The sequence below is a fragment of the Mercenaria mercenaria genome, chromosome 4 (genome assembly GCF_021730395.1).
Source record: "Mercenaria mercenaria strain notata chromosome 4, MADL_Memer_1, whole genome shotgun sequence".
Taxonomy (NCBI): domain Eukaryota; kingdom Metazoa; phylum Mollusca; class Bivalvia; order Venerida; family Veneridae; genus Mercenaria; species Mercenaria mercenaria.
This window is the reverse complement of record NC_069364.1, coordinates 60,835,177-60,854,890: the sequence shown is the minus strand read 5'-3', so window position 1 is coordinate 60,854,890 and position 19,714 is coordinate 60,835,177. Positions and strand designations below refer to the sequence as shown.

The following is a 19,714-nucleotide window of genomic DNA, read 5'->3' as shown; positions in this document are numbered from 1 at the left end:
GATCAGACGCCGATTTAATCGGCGTCTGATCTGGTTCCAAGCTGTTTGCAAAGGCTGTTAAATTCGCCTGCAGCAGGCTAAGAGTTAAGAAATATGTATAATTACATCATGTCTTTATGTATTGCATGTTGATTTTCGTGGTCGAAACTATTGCCATGTGACACTGAATGTTCCGTACTTTTTATCTTTACTTCGAAAAACGTCACAGAAGGTAAACACGAAGAGAAGAGAATATGCTTTAGATATCTTAATGAAATGGTCGGTAAAACTAAAATGAACAATGACAAATAGCGGCTTTTAGCACTACCAATCATTAAATCAACAGCTAGTGCATAAAATATATCAGTGCAACTTGCCATGTAAGCAACGAAATGTAATGAGTGACTGTTTAAAAACAGACCATTCACACCGTAACAAATGACAACCAACTCAAAGGTCAAGGTCTTATTTAGAGGTAAAACATGTAGGTCTTTTTTCTTGTACACTCTATAGCATTTTTATGCACGTATAAAATAACATTGTACAAATAACCGCTATATCAAGACGACGTTTAGCGTGTAAAGACCAGACCTATAGTTTGAAGGTCAAGGCCACACTTCGAATTGAAAGATTTAAAGTCATTTTTCTTTCCGCACTATAACATTTTTGTGCATGTATGGATATTTAAACGACTTGGCACAGATATTCACAATAACAAGGCGACATGTCGCATGCAGAACCATAACGCCTAGCTCAAAGGTCAATGTGACATTTAAATGTCTAAGATTCAATCCCATCTATAACTTTTTATGCATGCATGAATATTCAAATAACATGGCACAAACAACAACAATGCCAAGTCGGTGTGTTTCGACTGAGTCAAAAAATAATTTAACATTTTGGCATCTGATGATGTTCCCTGTGACCAAGGGGTTTGAAACATCCCCATGCCAAGCGAAATAATTTCACCAGTAAGATTACTTTAATGCACAAGAATTGCAGTCGAATTTTGTGAGAAAAAAAAGACCTGTAGCGTACAAACACATATAGGGCAATTTTAAGTGACCCCTCACCTTATATATTTTTAATTTTTAATTTTTAATTTATTATTTTTTTTTTTTGAGGTAGGATAGGCGCAAAACTTCTTAAAACAAAGCGAAAATTGCGTTGAATGCGTACTTCCATTCACCAACCTCTCTCCTTTTGTATACATGATGATTCTGCGGTTGTGGAACATATTTATTTAAAATGTAGTAGAGGATAGAAACTTTAAATTGTAATTTTGTGGATATATACCACTTTATGATTCGTGAGTTCAAATAGTCGTTCAAATTATGTTGCCTACGACGGTACGGAATAGCTCGGGTCCAGGTTTAATATTTAAGAAAATGTATTACTGACGACTACATGTACATTATGAGACTTTCCGAACCGTCGTAAACACTTGCGATTGGTCAGATTTGGACTGGTCGTATATGCGGAGCTTTTGCTATTGGATCCGATCAATAATTTATTGAAAGGTTCAGCAGTCATCCTTTTCACGTCTCCATAATAAGCAAAGTAGATTATCCCTCATGTTCTTTTCATCCACGCTTGACGAGTCCACGTAAAGATTGAAAAATCCATCTTACACATTTCGGTATGCAACATTATTTTGGAGGCAGTCTCTGAGCAAGCATTGGTTAAGCTAGACGGCACAAATCAATGTCTTATGTACGAGGAAGGTATTACATAACCAATAATAGCAATTGTAAATTCTGATAGTATTTTCTTCAAAATACAATTGAATATCACACGGGTATCAATTTACTTAGATTAACCCAGCAAATTGATTTGATAATACTTTGTTTTGAATAGGCGAAACAACAAAACGTAGAAACTTGCGTTTTTAAAGGCGCTAAATACTTAAACGGTGTTACACTTTTGATTTTTTGACATTATGGTTTTGGCAAAACGGCATACCTCTTTAACTGTGCTGATACAACAATCGCAGATGGATGAAGGTCTGTGAATAGTCTTGCAAGCGACACGCCGATAATATCAGAGCCTCATTCGCCCCGATTTGGGACATTTGAGCCGCGCCATGAGAAAACCAACATAGTGCGTTTGCGACCAGCATGGATCCAGACCAGCCTGCGCATCAGTGCAGTCTAGTCAGGATCCATACTGTTCGCTAACAGTTTCTCTGATTGCGATAGAGTTTGAAAGCGAACAGCATGGATCCTGACCAGACTGCGTGGATGCGCAGGCTGGTCTGGATCCATGCTGGTCGCAAACGCATTAAGTTGGTTTTCTCATGATGCAGCTCATTTAAGTATTTTCTTATGGACAAGTAATAAATCATCGTCGATATTCCAGGCTGCTAAGCACCCTACAGGCTAATTTAAAGATTCATGTGATTTTAGAATTTCTTTAACAATTAACAGAAATATGTTACAATTTACCATCCGCTCACACAGATAAAAAATATAAATTTTCTTCTTATGTTAATGCATCATCTTCCTCAATATAGATTGCTGAGTTTAGAAAATTTATAGGTATTGAGTGAACTTTCAATTTTTGCAATTTTGACTTATTCGGGTGTCTGAACCTATGCATAGGTACTCTGTCAGTTTTTGCCTGAAATTTGACTTATTCAATGGCCAAAACTCTTGAGGGGCTAGTCGAAGTGCTGACCTATCTTTTATAGTGAAACATCTTCTCTATAAGTATGGTCGAGATCAAAGAAAAGTACTCTAATGGGCCGACTAATTCATAGACTGTTACCATTAAGATCCTGTTTCGAACTTGCTAATCACCGAATCTGACCTTGATGTCTTGATAAGTTAAGAATAGAATGTTTCGTCTTACAAAATGTGATCAGAAAGGAAAGTTTGAAAAACTATCGTAAGTGGTTAGAGCCCCGATTATGTCAAACAAATTGAGAGAACTATTTTGCACACTCATTCTATTTTCATCCTCCTACCTTATTACCGTCAGTTGAAGGGGCCTGGTCTTGCTACTTCAACGCTATAGACGAAATGACGCCACTTTATGAAAGGTAAAATAAAATAAAACAATAAAAATAAAATACGAGAACACTTTCGATAAAAATGTCGACCACCCAATACTTAGTGGCAAGCAAACAATCCAATGCGTTCTTGTCTTTATTTTTTCGTTCTTTTTTTTTTTAGCTTTCAAAGTTATGTAGGTTTTGGTTCTGAAATTAAATCGTTAAAAAGCTCTTTATAGACATGAATCAGCCACAATACCTAACCCTTGAGCTTGCGTACACAGGACTGACTTACCGTCTATTTGATCTAGTGTAGTGTGTGGAGACATAAAACGCACAATAATGACACTACATATTAAAATTTACAAAAATAAAAGTATTTGATTCAGCACATAAAAGTTCAATATGGAGATAGTGACACAACAGTCATACGAGGACAACTCGAACAACTACCATGACCCAAAATCTTAAACAAAATTCCCATAAAAACGGTTTTATAATATACCTTCTCACAGGAGCCAATTCCGTTAGTGGTAATTGCATCGACTGGCATAATATTATTTCTTTTTATAAGAAACCGCTTTTATATACTCGGTAAAAATAAGTTCTGCACACACGGATGTTTTGGGTGACTATATTTTTATTATATAACACACAACAAACATGAATATACCAGATTAAACTTTAAACAAAGCTTAACACAGAACTGAAAACGAAAATAAAATCCAAGTATCCGTTCTTGAGTAATCCATAAAAGAAGTCCCCAAGGGTCCTCTGTCAAAAATGGTTAAATCACTGTTTTACTACCAAACACTAATAATGCGTATATCATCCACGCTGAATGTGACACTCTGCTTGATACCACTGATTAAGACAAACAACAGTACTCCGGTGAATTCCAAATATCGCTGCAACATCCTGAGGTCGCATACCAGCTTGTAAATGTCCCAAGGCACGAGACCGGTTTTCATTAGTTAGTCGTCTTAACGGACGTCTTGGCAGTACATTAGCCATTACTGTGACAGTGGCCAAACTTTGAATAAGGATCGCAAGTTTATTTTCTTTTATAAAATTCATTTTACAAACAAAATAATTAAGTAATTAAGTTACTAGGTGTTTGATTGATCAACAATAGAATAAATTACTCATATTCAGGACTTTGTCTGTGTGTATGGTCAGTGTGTGAGGAAAGAATGCAAGCAAGACTATTTTGAGCACTTTTCAAATTTACTGCTAATTTTGCCATTTTTGAAGGCTTACTCCCAGTGCATATAAACTGTTATAACTTGATCATTTATGTATCGATTTTTATTCTGTTTCGATCAGTGTCCTTGTAACAGATATCTGTTGACTATGGTAAATCCAAAGATGCATGTACTTTTTTAATTTGCCCTATAATGAAGAAAACATCCAGCTGTGCAGGACTTTTTTTTACCGAGTATAGTTTTTCTCTAAACGAAGGTGGCATTGTCAGATAATAAGTTGGCAAAATTTGGTTTAAACTGTATTTATTTCCGCAATTATATTTACAAACACGAGTAGTATATTTAAGTTAACAAAGTTTGATAAAAAACATACACTCTATCAAAATAGTACAAACAAACAAAGAAAATATTAATCGAATGGATTTGAAAAAAGCTACTAAACGTCGCACCGACACAATTATAGGTCATATTGCCATTTTCCAGCTTTGATGGAGTAGGAAGACCCGAAGTGCCTCTCCGTGCATTATTCATCTTGAGCGGGCACTTTGGTAGAACCACCGACCTTCCGTAAGCCAGCTGGATGGTTTCTTCACATGAAGAATTCAACGCCCCGAGTGAGGCTCGAATCCACATGGATGAGGGGCAAGCGACCTTAATAACTTGGCCACGGAGGCCCCTAATTTAATTTAATTAGACAGTATAGACTTTTGTTTTTAAGACACACAGATACTAGTAACGCTTAACCTTTAGCATGCTAGATAAATTGTCGTCTGCTGTAAATGTTGTCTGCTAAAATTGTAAAGTTCATTCAATTTGCTCCAAAATCGGAAGAAATATTGTCAGAGTAGCAAACAGCTTGGAACCTGATCAGACGCCGATTTAATACAATTGAATATCACACGGGTATCAATTTACTTAGATTAACCCAGCAAATTGATTTGATAATACTTTGTTTTGAATAGGCGAAACAACAAAACGTAGAAACTTGCGTTTTTAAAGGCGCTAAATACTTAAACGGTGTTACACTTTTGATTTTTTGACATTATGGTTTTGGCAAAACGGCATACCTCTTTAACTGTGCTGATACAACAATCGCAGATGGATGAAGGTCTGTGAATAGTCTTGCAAGCGACACGCCGATAATATCAGAGCCTCATTCGCCCCGATTTGGGACATTTGAGCCGCGCCATGAGAAAACCAACATAGTGCGTTTGCGACCAGCATGGATCCAGACCAGCCTGCGCATCAGTGCAGTCTAGTCAGGATCCATACTGTTCGCTAACAGTTTCTCTGATTGCGATAGAGTTTGAAAGCGAACAGCATGGATCCTGACCAGACTGCGTGGATGCGCAGGCTGGTCTGGATCCATGCTGGTCGCAAACGCATTAAGTTGGTTTTCTCATGATGCAGCTCATTTAAGTATTTTCTTATGGACAAGTAATAACTCATCGTCGATATTCCAGGCTGCTAAGCACCCTACAGGCTAATTTAAAGATTCATGTGATTTTAGAATTTCTTTAACAATTAACAGAAATATGTTACAATTTACCATCCGCTCACACAGATAAAAATATAAATTTTCTTCTTATGTTAATGCATCATCTTCCTCAATATAGATTGCTGAGTTTAGAAAATTTATAGGTATTGAGTGAACTTTCAATTTTTGCAATTTTGACTTATTCGGGTGTCTGAACCTATGCATAGGTACTCTGTCAGTTTTTGCCTGAAATTTGACTTATTCAATGGCCAAAACTCTTGAGGGGCTAGTCGAAGTGCTGACCTATCTTTTATAGTGAAACATCTTCTCTATAAGTATGGTCGAGATCAAAGAAAAGTACTCTAATGGGCCGACTAATTCATAGACTGTTACCATTAAGATCCTGTTTCGAACTTGCTAATCACCGAATCTGACCTTGATGTCTTGATAAGTTAAGAATAGAATGTTTCGTCTTACAAAATGTGATCAGAAAGGAAAGTTTGAAAAACTATCGTAAGTGGTTAGAGCCCCGATTATGTCAAACAAATTGAGAGAACTATTTTGCACACTCATTCTATTTTCATCCTCCTACCTTATTACCGTCAGTTGAAGGGGCCTGGTCTTGCTACTTCAACGCTATAGACGAAATGACGCCACTTTATGAAAGGTAAAATAAAATAAAACAATAAAAATAAAATACGAGAACACTTTCGATAAAAATGTCGACCACCCAATACTTAGTGGCAAGCAAACAATCCAATGCGTTCTTGTCTTTATTTTTCGTTCTTTTTTTTTTAGCTTTCAAAGTTATGTAGGTTTTGGTTCTGAAATTAAATCGTTAAAAAGCTCTTTATAGACATGAATCAGCCACAATACCTAACCCTTGAGCTTGCGTACACAGGACTGACTTACCGTCTATTTGATCTAGTGTAGTGTGTGGAGACATAAAACGCACAATAATGACACTACATATTAAAATTTACAAAAATAAAAGTATTTGATTCAGCACATAAAAGTTCAATATGGAGATAGTGACACAACAGTCATACGAGGACAACTCGAACAACTACCATGACCCAAAATCTTAAACAAAATTCCCATAAAAACGGTTTTATAATATACCTTCTCACAGGAGCCAATTCCGTTAGTGGTAATTGCATCGACTGGCATAATATTATTTCTTTTTATAAGAAACCGCTTTTATATACTCGGTAAAAATAAGTTCTGCACACACGGATGTTTTGGGTGACTATATTTTTATTATATAACACACAACAAACATGAATATACCAGATTAAACTTTAAACAAAGCTTAACACAGAACTGAAAACGAAAATAAAATCCAAGTATCCGTTCTTGAGTAATCCATAAAAGAAGTCCCCAAGGGTCCTCTGTCAAAAATGGTTAAATCACTGTTTTACTACCAAACACTAATAATGCGTATATCATCCACGCTGAATGTGACACTCTGCTTGATACCGCTGATTAAGACAAACAACAGTACTCCGGTGAATTCCAAATATCGCTGCAACATCCTGAGGTCGCATACCAGCTTGTAAATGTCCCAAGGCACGAGACCGGTTTTCATTAGTTAGTCGTCTTAACGGACGTCTTGGCAGTACATTAGCCATTACTGTGACAGTGGCCAAACTTTGAATAAGGATCGCAAGTTATTTTCTTTTATAAAATTCATTTTACAAACAAAATAATTAAGTAATTAAGTTACTAGGTGTTTGATTGATCAACAATAGAATAAATTACTCATATTCAGGACTTTGTCTGTGTGTATGGTCAGTGTGTGAGGAAAGAATGCAAGCAAGACTATTTTGAGCACTTTTCAAATTTACTGCTAATTTTGCCATTTTTGAAGGCTTACTCCCAGTGCATATAAACTGTTATAACTTGATCATTTATGTATCGATTTTTATTCTGTTTCGATCAGTGTCCTTGTAACAGATATCTGTTGACTATGGTAAATCCAAAGATGCATGTACTTTTTTAATTTGCCCTATAATGAAGAAAACATCCAGCTGTGCAGGACTTTTTTTTACCGAGTATAGTTTTTCTCTAAACGAAGGTGGCATTGTCAGATAATAAGTTGGCAAAATTTGGTTTAAACTGTATTTATTTCCGCAATTATATTTACAAACACGAGTAGTATATTTAAGTTAACAAAGTTTGATAAAAAACATACACTCTATCAAAATAGTACAAACAAACAAAGAAAATATTAATCGAATGGATTTGAAAAAAGCTACTTAAAACTTATATGAATTCCGCTCCATACCATTCGCAAAATTTTGTTTCGTCACTGACCTAATAAAGCAAAATTAATTATACCCCAAGGTTTTGCCCTTTATTTCGCATGAGGATAGGAGAGACATCGAGCCAACACGACAGATCGAGGATCTGATGCCCATTTAATACATCATAACTTAAAATGATATCTTAATCATATGCCATAAAAATAATTTCACCTGATATTAGAGCGTTTGAAGTTTGAGAAATTACTGACATGTGTCGACGCACCTTAGAAATGTACAAGCCGTGTGAATTAAAACGCTTTATTACATACTCGTTTTTATTCTTCATTAAGGTACAATCGCACCGGAAACGTCATTTGTTTTCAGTCCTGAAGTCTGAAATTCATTCCAGGCGCGTGACGCTACTTTAATGTATAAGGACGCGCTATTCTTTTTACTTGCGTCAGCTTTGTCAATTCTATTCAGGCTTTTGAATAAATTTATAATATTCATTTTTGCTTAGAATTATACTTATATAGTGTTTTGATACACTTTATCGTTACCTCTGTTATTACATACTAATTTTGACACAGACTCAAGCTATTATGCAATATCTCACCCACCATTGGAGTCATTAAACACTCCAGTGACAGTTCCAGTTTCCTCAGATGTGCCCAGTTTCACTATCCAGCATCGAAATAGTCGAGCGCGCTGTCTGGTGTGACAGCTCTTCTTAAAGATATTTCTTGTTTTAAATTATGTAAGCTGGTATGTCAGTAACCACTAATGGTAATGGATTGAAACTTCACACACTTATTTGTGTGATGATTTATCTAAGACATGCCGTTCTCCGGTTACACAATTTTTTTTTCTTCTTTTTTCCATAGTTACGTATTCCCCAAAATTTTCTTGAATTGGTTTTAACTGGGTGTTCTTTTATCTGACATTATTTAGTGACAAGGCTTTTGAGTCGTTGAGTGTTGCTGTCCAAAGACAGTTCATTTACAGAAATGTTCACTTAAACATTTATTTTAACAAATTATAGTTTTAAGTTTCTGTTTGAGTATGATCTACATCAGCATGCTTACAGTAAACAGTGAAACATTAGTTCGTCCGCCGTCCGACCGTCGTCCGTCCACAATTTCTTGTGAACACGATAGAGACCACATTTTGCAATCAACTTTAATCAACCTTGCATACAACTTGTACTGACAAAACATTCCGGTTCCTTTCGAAAACTGGTCAGATCCTATTATGGGTTCTAGAGTTATGGCCCCTTAAAGCGCCAAAATTTGCTATTTTTGGCTTGTGAAAACAATAAAGACCACATTTTGCAATCAACTTTTATCAAACTTGCACACAATTTGTATTGGCATAATATCTTTGCTCCTTTCGGAAGCTGGTCATATCCTGTAATGGGTTCCAGAGTTATGTCCCTTTAAAGGGCCAAAATTTGCAATTTTTGGCTTGTGAATATGATAGAGGTACCACACTTTGCTGTCAGCTTTAATCAAACTTGTACACAACTTGTATTGGCCTAATAACTTGGTTCCTTTCGAAAACAGACCAGATCCCATCATGGGTTCCAGAGTTATTAATTTGATACAAACTTGAAATAATATGTTCAACAACAATAAATCTTGGATTCCATGATGAATCTGTCAGATCCAATCATGTACATTTAATCATGTTTGACATTTGAAAACATGTAGCTCATATTACTCAGGTGAGCGATCCAGGGTATCATGACACTCTTGCTTCTGTCTTTAACCTTTACTCTGCTAAATTTCTAAAATGGACTGGTCCATCATTCAATTCGGGCAGTGGCACTTATTATTCAATAGGGTGTTCACTGAAAATTTACTGACTGAATAGCGAACAGTGCAGACCATGATCAGCCTGTACTTCCATGCAGGCTGATCTTGGTCTGCACTGGTTGCAAAGGCAAAATCACTTTCCACCTGCAGGCTAAAAGTTAAATTACTAGTCCTCTGTTGGTCAAGTTCTGTATCCCTATCTTTTTTTTCTTCTGGTGAACTAATTTGCAGTAAATAACTGAAATATTTTTAGGTTGCAAGCAAAGTCAAGGGACATGCCAAAGTCGAGGACTTCATGAAACTTTTTTCTTGTTTAGTCTAATTATTTTTTTCGCATGACTGGATGTTGAATAACTTTGCCTAAAGTTTCTTCATAATTTAAAAAAAAAAATCTGACACTTATTTTAAGATAATTATATGTTTGGTGGTTATCTTTAAATTGTTAATTAACTTTTTTATATGTGCCTCTAGTATTTCTCTATATTTTCTGAACAGTTAGAAAATATGTTTCTTCTTTTGTAAGGCAGGAAGGTTACAAACCATGGACTTCAGAAGGCCTTTATTCTACATGCTGTAATGAGGGAACAATAGTGGGTTTTCAGATTTCATGCAGGTGAACGAAAACAATTAACAAGTAAATGGATCATTTGTGTTTAGAATCAAGCTGCATTTAAAGTTATGCATACAACAATTTTTACAATTGAAGGGAGGTAACTCAATTTAAAACAATACCACTTAAATGCTATTGGTTATTTGACTATTTTGGTATATTTTTTATCAAGCCCAATTGCAGAAAAGCAAAGACATAGTCGTCCAAATGGCTGTTTGGCGTATGTGTGTTAGTGCATGCCTTTGTTTCGGATATTCACGGAAACATGAACTATGTCATCTCTGTGTGATCCCTGTAAGCAGTTAGATAGAAGATAAAATCTGGTTTGAATTTTGACAGTTATGCCCTTTTTTTAACTTAGTTACTATTAAAGCTTTTCAGTTGAAACTTAAAACAGTTATTTACTATCAAAGTCTACACCAGGAGAAAAATCCCCATAACTCTGATTGAATTTTGACTTTTGCATCTTTTTAACTTAGAATGTTTTGGTTAAAGTTTTTATTGGCAAAGCTCTAATTCAGAGTCAAGCTCTGAGAAAAGTCGATCGTGCTGTCTTACTAACAGTCGTGTTTAAAAAAGAAAGTTTGACCATGATGATAGCGCCTCCGCTTGGTGTGGCCTGGATGCATATGAATTGTGTAATGCTTTGTATCTCTTCAGCTGGTGACACATGGGTAACTAAACGCTGTCTAACAACAAGATAACAGTGAAACAATCATCCGCTTCTACAATGTATTTGTTTCACCATTACTGATTTTGGCAAACTTTCATTTTATCTGCTGAAAATGCTGTAATCTATTCGAGACAATCACAAATATACTTTGGTATGTATTCACACAAGGTTTTGTTTGCAGATGAGTGTTAGTATCTTAAGTAAATAACAGGTCAAGTTATATTAAATCATTATTTATTCATTAAGAAATTGAAAGTAGGCTAGACATCTGGTTACCAGACGGCTAGACACTTCCTAAAAAATCATTTGCATACCAGCTTTCTAATTTGCAAATACATGTATAACAAGAAATATCTTTAAAAAAGATGGTCGGCGTGATGTAACTGAAGCACAAGTTATATATGGGCAGAAACCTGTATTTAAATTTCTTTGGCAATGCTGAAAGGGGCCTCTGTGAAGTTTTGTATAAATGAGGACAGTAGTTCTGAAGAAGGCTGTGTTTAGAAATTGTGGAGGGACACACGACGGACACCAAACAATCACAAAAGCTCACTTTGAGCCTTTGGTGCTTAAAAGATGGTAACAGTAAGCAAACAATATTGAAATACGTTCTATACTTTATTTCTGGAATTGTTGGAAGCAACATGAACCCTTACTCTTCTTCAGCTTATTATCAAATTTGTCTATCATTCAGAATATGTACAGTACTGTTTTCACTGGAAAGATTAATTTAAAATTTAGAATCTAAAATTTAACAGTGTCGGACATGTTGTTGCAGGTTATTAATGATTTGCACTGGTTAGAAATTGTTGCTGTAATGCAGGGTAAGACTTAATGACTGTATAAAACAAATAACCTTTTTGTAAAAACAAAACTTAAGGAAAGGAAACTTAACAAAACAGAAATAACTTAACAAGAAAACTCAACAAAACAGAAATATGTCCGGATGAGCAGATGAATATTTGGTTATGCACACCTGTTCAAGTGGTACGCATACAACCCGATGGTGCTGTACTTATAGAGGTTATAGATGACGAACGCGTTGTCATTTCACTCCGTGTCACACATGACTTAGAGTGAAGCATTTTCAACCTTTTCTCCAATCAGCGCCACTCTTACTAAATCTCTAATTATGGCTGAAAATACCGAGAATACCTTACCAAGCAATCCAATTGGTACATTATTCAGGCGGCATAAGGTCATACGAGGTCATAAAATCGTGCTTAATACGGCACGCCGAAAAATTCTCACAGAAAATCTCATTGTTGGCCCGTATTGGAGCAATATCAATGTAGCCCAAGTTTGTTTATTTATCAACACCCGTATATGACCGCAATTCAGACTGTTGACAATTTGCATGGTGTCGAAATGAGCTGAATTTACATGCTGATGGCATAATTTAAACTCCATTTACTGCAGGCACTTGTGTGATTTTTACAAGTGTGAAAGCGAATCAAATTATCTGTTACAACAGCCGCAATTGTATTCGGCCAGTTAGCGATGCGGTTACTTCTTTAACACAATCTGTTTAATTGTCAACAAGTGCAAAAACAACACAAAAAGTTGATTAAACAATTGATCAACTGCCATTGCTACGCAATTATCTAGGCAGATCAAGAGAATCAAGATGTTTAAAAAAGTAAAAATAAACTCACCCATTATTATTATTACATAAAATGCATGGATGACAAAAACAGTTTATGAAGATTTCCTGCAGAAATTTGAAAAGATGACTCTCAATGGAGGAACATTTTACTGTTTTTGTTTACATTATGCGCCCTCACACCTGAGCAACATCAAAGTGCAGTTTTTGCGTTGGAACACAACATCTGACATTCAACAAATGGGATCAGAGGATTATCCAGGCCATGTAATTGAAGTTCAGAAAGCATCAGGATTACATTTTTTCACTTTTCAAATTGTTTCAAAGCAAATGTTACAACTCTGATAAGAAATCAGTATGATTAAAGAGTTAAATCTATACCAGTACATGAAATCAAGTAAGACAATTCTGTTAAAATAAATTCATACATGTACATCACTACATGTATATGTAACATGATGTAGTGAAGTGTTGAGTCAGTCAAATTCTTCTATGCTTTATAATTTTAAGACAAATTTCACCATAGTTCATGTACGTTTTAAGAATCTTTATCATTTCTTTGTCTTTAGTAGTTCTTAACTGTTAACAGAGTTGAAATGATAAAACAAGTTTTAATTTATGATAATTAGTTAAGTTGCATTAGTTGAGCTACAAGGTAATAAGTGGTCCATGATCCTGTATTGAGAGAATCCCTATCTTATGTGACCTTTTAATGCTGGTCTCTTTCAGGGTCACAGGACAGGTTTGACTGTAATTACGCAACAAAAGTATTGGGAATTTCACCCTGACTATACGAAGTATGGAGAGCTGTCGTACTCGACCTGGCGTTGGCGTCCTTCCACGCCCGCACCTTGGTTAAAGTTTTGATGCGCTTTCCCTTTTTCTCTGTAATATCTAGATGAATTTGTTTCATTCAAACTTAAAATAGTTATTCCTCATCATCACCCACATCATATGGCATGTGAACTCAAGGTTAAGGTAGAACTCGAGGTCAAAGGTTTGAGCCTCCCATTTTGCATCCGCTATTAAACCGGACTTGAAGGATTTTTATGAAACCTGGGTCAAATGATCACCTCAACAAGAAGATGTGCAAAACTTATGTGTCAACCATGTCAGCCCAAGATCAATGTCACAACTCAAGGTCAAAGGTTATAAGCTTTCCATTTTATGTCTGCTCTGTGTTTTCTAAACCCCTTGAAGGATTTTCATGTAATTTAGGGCAAATGATCACCTCATCAAGACGATGTGTAGAACTCATGTCAGACTTGGCTGGATATTTGGTACAGCAATGCCTAAAAATCTGCTGGACAGAAAAAAATATGCCGGACAGAAAAAAATGTCGGTGCACCGCATGATATGTTGCTTTTCACCATCACTTACAAGCCAGGTGTGATTTTTAGTCCATTTCTCTTTATATATTCGGTCAGTCCTCTTATTTTTGTACATTTTTTTTTAACTTTTCACTACAATTGTCGGGCATTAATTTACGTTTCTTTCCCGGTTCTACCCCAGCATAATATGTTAGTGACGCCATTCTGATGCGTTGTCTGAGATGTTGCGGTTCTTGTGGTACGATAAATGCCAGTCAGTCAGACTACATCCGGATTAGGAAACAGTGGACCGCATAAAAAATTTCCTGTCATGTCCGTCGGACAAACGACTTTCTATAAGTCTGTATGAGTCAGCCATATTGGCTCAAGGTCAAGGTCACAACTCGAGGTCCCAGGTTTGAGCCTTCCATTTTGTGTCCACTCTGTATCTCCTAAGCCCCTTGAAGGATTTAATATGACTTGGCTGTAATATTTCTCTTATCAAGACGATGTCCAGAACTAAAAAAAAACGTATAAAATATACTTAACAATGTCAATGGGTCTACCCAATACCATCAAGCCTTTCACTATCTATAACAGCGGCGGGAGATATAGCTGTCTTTAAGACTGCCTTGTTTAAACTTTTAATTTTAATGCATTTTCACTATATCTCTGTTATGACAGAGAGGATTCCATTGAAACTTAAAATAGTTGTTCAACATCATTGCTAACATCAGATGACACAAGGACAATAACTCTTGCTCCAGTATTTCATGAGTTATCCATCCATTTTACTTAGAATTTCAGGTTAAAGTTTTGATGCACTGTCACTATCTCAGTTATTACTAAATGCCATGGATTTGATTTAAACTTGATTAAAGTAGTTGTTCCACATCATCACCCGCATCATTTAACACAAGGGGTCATAACTCTTGCACAAATATTTTATGAATTATGCCCCCATTATGCATAGAATTTTAGGTTAATTTTGATGCTTTATCTTTCTGATTACTTATTAATACTTTTGACACAGACTCGAGCTATTGTCCAATATCTTCATCCGCACTGGCGTCGAATAACTCCAGTGATAGCTCCAGCTTCCTCAGATGTGCCCAGTTTCACTATTCAGCATCAAAATAGTGGCGCTTGCTGTCTCCTGTGACAGCTCTTGTGTATGCTTCCTGAATGGGGGTGGGGCGGGCATATAGTTGCCACCTCGTCCGCCCGTCTGTCCATCCATCACACCTCTTGTCTGGAGGATAACTCAAAAAGTGTTGAAGATACCAAATTGTAACTTTATACAGTGATAGAGCTCATTGAAAGAAAGTGCAGTGACAAAGAACCATAACTCTAAAAGGTCATATTGTTGAATTATCTCCGTTTTTTGAAAACCTTGTCTGGGGCATAACTTAAATACTGTGTAAAGTATTGACTTCATACTTTACATAATAACAGAGTGAGAAGTAACTCTAGTTGGTCCGCCCCCTTTTTTAATTATCACCCTTTTTAGTTCACCTGAGCATGAAGTGCTGAAGGTGATTCATTGTGACCAGTCATTGTCCAGTGTCGTGCGTCGTCCATCATGCGTTGTCCGTCAACATTTGCCTTGTTAACACTCTAGAGGCCGCAGTTGTGGCCCAATCTTTATGAAACTTGGGCGAAATGTTTGCCTTGATGATCTCTAGGTCAGGTTTGCAACTGGGTCATGTGGGATCAAAGGAAAATCTTGTTAACACTCTAGAGTCATTTTTGAAACTCCCGAGAATTGGTCGGATAGGTTGTTTTAATGACCTCTAGGTCAAGTTCGAATCTGGGTCATGTGGGGTCAAAAACTTACATAGTCTACTGTCTATCTGACAGACAGTTTGTTTCCATCAATAACTAGAGAATGCATGGTCTCACAATAACAGATTTCTAAGAATGATTGCCTGTGGTTAGTAGTTGACCAATTAGATTTGTGTTTTATTTATCCAACTAACTATAATACGGATAAGGTAAATAGCATACTGTTATACCTTCGTTTAAGATACATTATGCATAGATGTTGCAAGACAGTTTGATGTATGTTAGTAAGATATAAAATGGAACAAATTTAATCTGCAGAACACTCATTGTTCAGAAGAGATGATATGATTAAATTATTCTAGTTGAAAGATTTTTACAGTATCACTGATAAAAGTTAGAGCAAGGTTGTTCTGCTGTGGGTCAAATGAAGCAGATAAAGATTCCATCATATCTGTGAGTACACCTAACTTCCTGTTAGTTTCCTCACTTATCTGGACAATGTCTGATTCAGCTGAACTGATAAATATGTTTCCTCTTCCATCAGTGCATACTGACCAAGAGTAAACTACATCAGGATCTGTAAATGTTGATACATAATTTCCCTGTGTGTCTAGTGTGATCACACCTTTATCCTCATCAGCTATATACACCCTGTCTCTGTTAGTGCTGAGACTGATATGTCTGCTGGAGCTAAACATTTCATTGCCTGATCTGTCTGCTGTGATTTTGTGGAGCATGGTACCAGTCATATCATGAATATAAACTGCGGAACAAAAATCAGATATAAACAGTCTGCCATTCATGTAGGCCAGACCAAAACAGGTATGATGCAGTTTCAGTTGCCTTGTGGTAGCCATCTTATCAACCAGTGATACAAACTGGATGGTGTTGTTACTAAGACTGACTGCAGCTTCATCATCACTGATCTGACAGACAACATTTGGTACAGCATCAAGATCTAGATGATCCTTAACAGTAGCTGTGGAAATATTTACATGTTTCAGTCTATTGTTGTTGGAGTCTGCCAGTAGTAGGCTGCCATCTGAAATGAAACAGGAACCAGAAATATAGCAGCGACATCTGTCTGTTGTCAATTTCACATTAATTTCATTCTCTGCTCTCTTTGTGTACAATGTTGTTTTTAGTTTGAGTTTTGTACTTGTAATTGAGATCTTACCGAGCGTCTGTAATTGTTTTAGAAAAGAATTTATTTTTACATCAGGTTGAAATCCTATTTCCACATCTGGTTCTTTTCTCATAATTTGTTCAGCTTTTTCAGCTTTACGAATAGTTTTCTCAGTCTGTTTAACACAGACAAACTCCTGCGCTTTATTTCCAGCAGAACTCTCCAGTTTCTTGTAGTATTGTACAAGGTTCACATTGAATTCCTCTGCTTCCTTGATTTGTTTGTGTAATATACTTTCATTTTTTCATACTCTGCTTCAACCTCCTTTATGGATTCCTTTTCAAGTTTCTCAAGCACAGCTTCCATTTCCTTCCTGAATTTCCTAATTGAATCAGTTGCCTTATTCTTGTGTTTCTTCAGCTCTCTTAATAGTTGCTCTTTTGACTTCTTTATATCCTCCATGGTTTTCTTCATGGCGTTCACTATTGTTTTAGTTTCTCTTAAACTTGATTCCCTGTACAAATTTTCATTGTCCTCTGGAATTGATCGTATCTCTTGGCATGCTCTGAAAAAGTAAAAATGTATCTTTTCCTTGAACATTTTAAATCAAAAGTAGTTCTTGTGAGAATGACAACAAGAAAGATTAACAAAGTTCGAAAACATAATATTATTTAGTTTTCACAGAAAACAAACATACCAGTATTTGCTCTTTATGTTTTTTGGATGGTTCATTGAAAATTTACCCATTTCACCAACGAAAGATCAAGCACAACATTATAACAGTTTTGTTGTGTTCTTTTGTTTTTTTGTTTTGTTTTTTTTTGTTAAAAAGGGAAAATAGTTGACTGCAATTTGTGTATTGTTTCTCCATTTCATTATGAAATGATGTAATAGATAAATTATATGTGTACGTTCATATTAGATATTATGTACATCTGAATCTAAAATAAAGTTTAGTTGTTTTTAAGTCATGGCTAGAAAGTTCAAGAAAAAAATTATGGAAGTTTATTTGCAATAAAGTTAACAGGATACAAAATATAAATCTCCGGTTCATAGTCTGTGCTGTATGACTGGTCTATATTCAGCTCTGCTGAGTGAAGTAAAATTAAAATTAAAATAAATCTTTGAAAACTATTTTCTAATGTCATATAATAAAACACTTTCAGTAAACCAGATGAATCAGTTTATTCAGTTATAGTCATGTTATAGCATGAAAATGACAAATATCATGATAGAAGTTGTTGAATTCAATTTTTGCATATCTGCCATCGGTAAATATACCAAAAAATGAACTTGTCAATGAACTGATCAATGTTACCTGTGATGTATAGCTACACAGCTAGCACAAACAACTTCATTATGGTTGGCACAGAACATGTCCAGTAATTTTGCCTTGTGTGTAGAACATCTCTCTGTAGGGTAACTTGGCAGCTCAGCTACCTGTAAACCATGGGAGCTGAAGTCAGCTTTATCCAAGATCTGGTGACCACTCATAGCAGGAAACATTTTGTGCGAGTCTGTACATGGTATACAGTAATAATCCTTACATTCTACACAATACTTTTCAGCATCTCTTGTTATGTTTTTCTTGGTGCATACACAACACTTTACTGTTATTATTTCATCTGACGCGTCTATGTTTTCTTTAGTCGCCATTTTATCACTTTATAAAGCATAACTTCCTTCTTGAATGACAGGAAAAATCAATATAATAATTTATATTTTATAGGAGAGATCGTGTTTGTATACAAATCCGGTGTATTTTCTATTTTTAGAACTGATAAGACAGTGATCGGGTGGGCAGAAGCAGATCGTCCATGTTTTTTGTAAACAGTGATGCTTTTCTAACGGTCTAAACTTTCTTAAAACACAAATTACATAAATAATTTTTTGATCAATGGAAAGGTTATGCTCTAATTCGATTCTCTCAAACGAGCATAAATCATTTATTATCTCCAAACATACACCTTAACCTAAGTTCATAACCTTAAAATAAAAACAACACAACAAAAAGTCTAAGGTTAGGGGCATGCCGTTAAGCCGTCCCGTTTATTAAGGTTCCCTTTCACAAACCATTTTAATCTACTCAAATCTATAATAACTGTCAATAATCACACAATCAGCACTTTTATGTTTTACACCCCAGAAATACGAAATCACCGAAATGCAATTTTTTGCCAGTAAATACTGGCAGAAGATATTTATACTTTAGTACATTTAAGACAGTTTTGGAAAAGCCAAAGTCAGATGTGCTGCGAGCGGGCTACCTAACCCTAACTCCTACGTGGGAGGGGGAGGTAGGAAACTCCGAGGCTCTAGATCAGCGGCTGTTTCAATCGCCTACCTGACAGTTACCCCAATTTTGATTCTAAATCTCTTATCTTATTAGGTAAGTATTCGAGTTACAAAAATTGAACACTTTAAATTTTAAACAGAATCACATGCTGCTGAAAATAAAGTTATCATTACAATGAACTTCATTCTTCAAAGAGTCTATTATGTTTGTAATGTCCGTGTAAAATACTGTGCGAGGAATCTGAAATAAACAAAACGATATATCAAAGATCGGTGTAATACTAACATTTAACATTTAGGTAAAAGATTTAGAAATACCAACACAATTATGAAATTCTGTTCACTAATATAACTGCCAGATAGAAAAACTTATAAAGGTTTAAAAGTAATCGAAAATATGCTAATATTTTCGGAAATTTCACTAGTGGACGGCTTAAACGTAAAGCCTCGAATGACTATATTACTTTTACACATTACCTCGTGCATAATAAGCGCCAAAACTACTAATCCGTGTTATCAATAGTATTTACCATATAAGGAAAGACACGGTGTATGCACCGCAAATAAATACATTTATGCTCTAATTCGATTCTCTCAAA

The 19,714-nt window shown here is 35.7% G+C and overlaps 1 protein-coding gene across 2 annotated transcripts; it reads right to left on the bottom strand.

The window, feature by feature from the left end:
- Positions 1–15,843: 15,843 nt before the first annotated feature.
- LOC123551874 (E3 ubiquitin/ISG15 ligase TRIM25-like) lies at positions 15,844–18,519 on the bottom strand. Of its 2 annotated transcripts, none has more exons than XM_053541434.1 (2): positions 18,139–18,519; positions 15,844–17,385 (listed from the first exon to the last, which is right to left on the bottom strand). In XM_053541434.1, exon 2 carries the CDS (start codon positions 16,951–16,953, stop codon positions 16,048–16,050), a length of 906 nt encoding a protein of 301 aa, XP_053397409.1. In that variant the 5' UTR covers positions 16,954–17,385; positions 18,139–18,519; the 3' UTR covers positions 15,844–16,047. The 2 variants fall into 2 exon arrangements, with proteins under 2 accessions (XP_053397409.1, XP_053397410.1); XM_053541435.1 differs by having other exon boundaries at positions 18,139–18,513.
- Positions 18,520–19,714: the final 1,195 nt, after the last annotated feature.

Bases quoted from the DNA above. Each gene is read 5' to 3' on its own strand.
- LOC123551874 (XM_053541434.1), bottom strand. From the start codon at position 16,953: ATGAGAAAAGAACCAGATGTGGAAATAGGATTTCAACCTGATGTAAAA.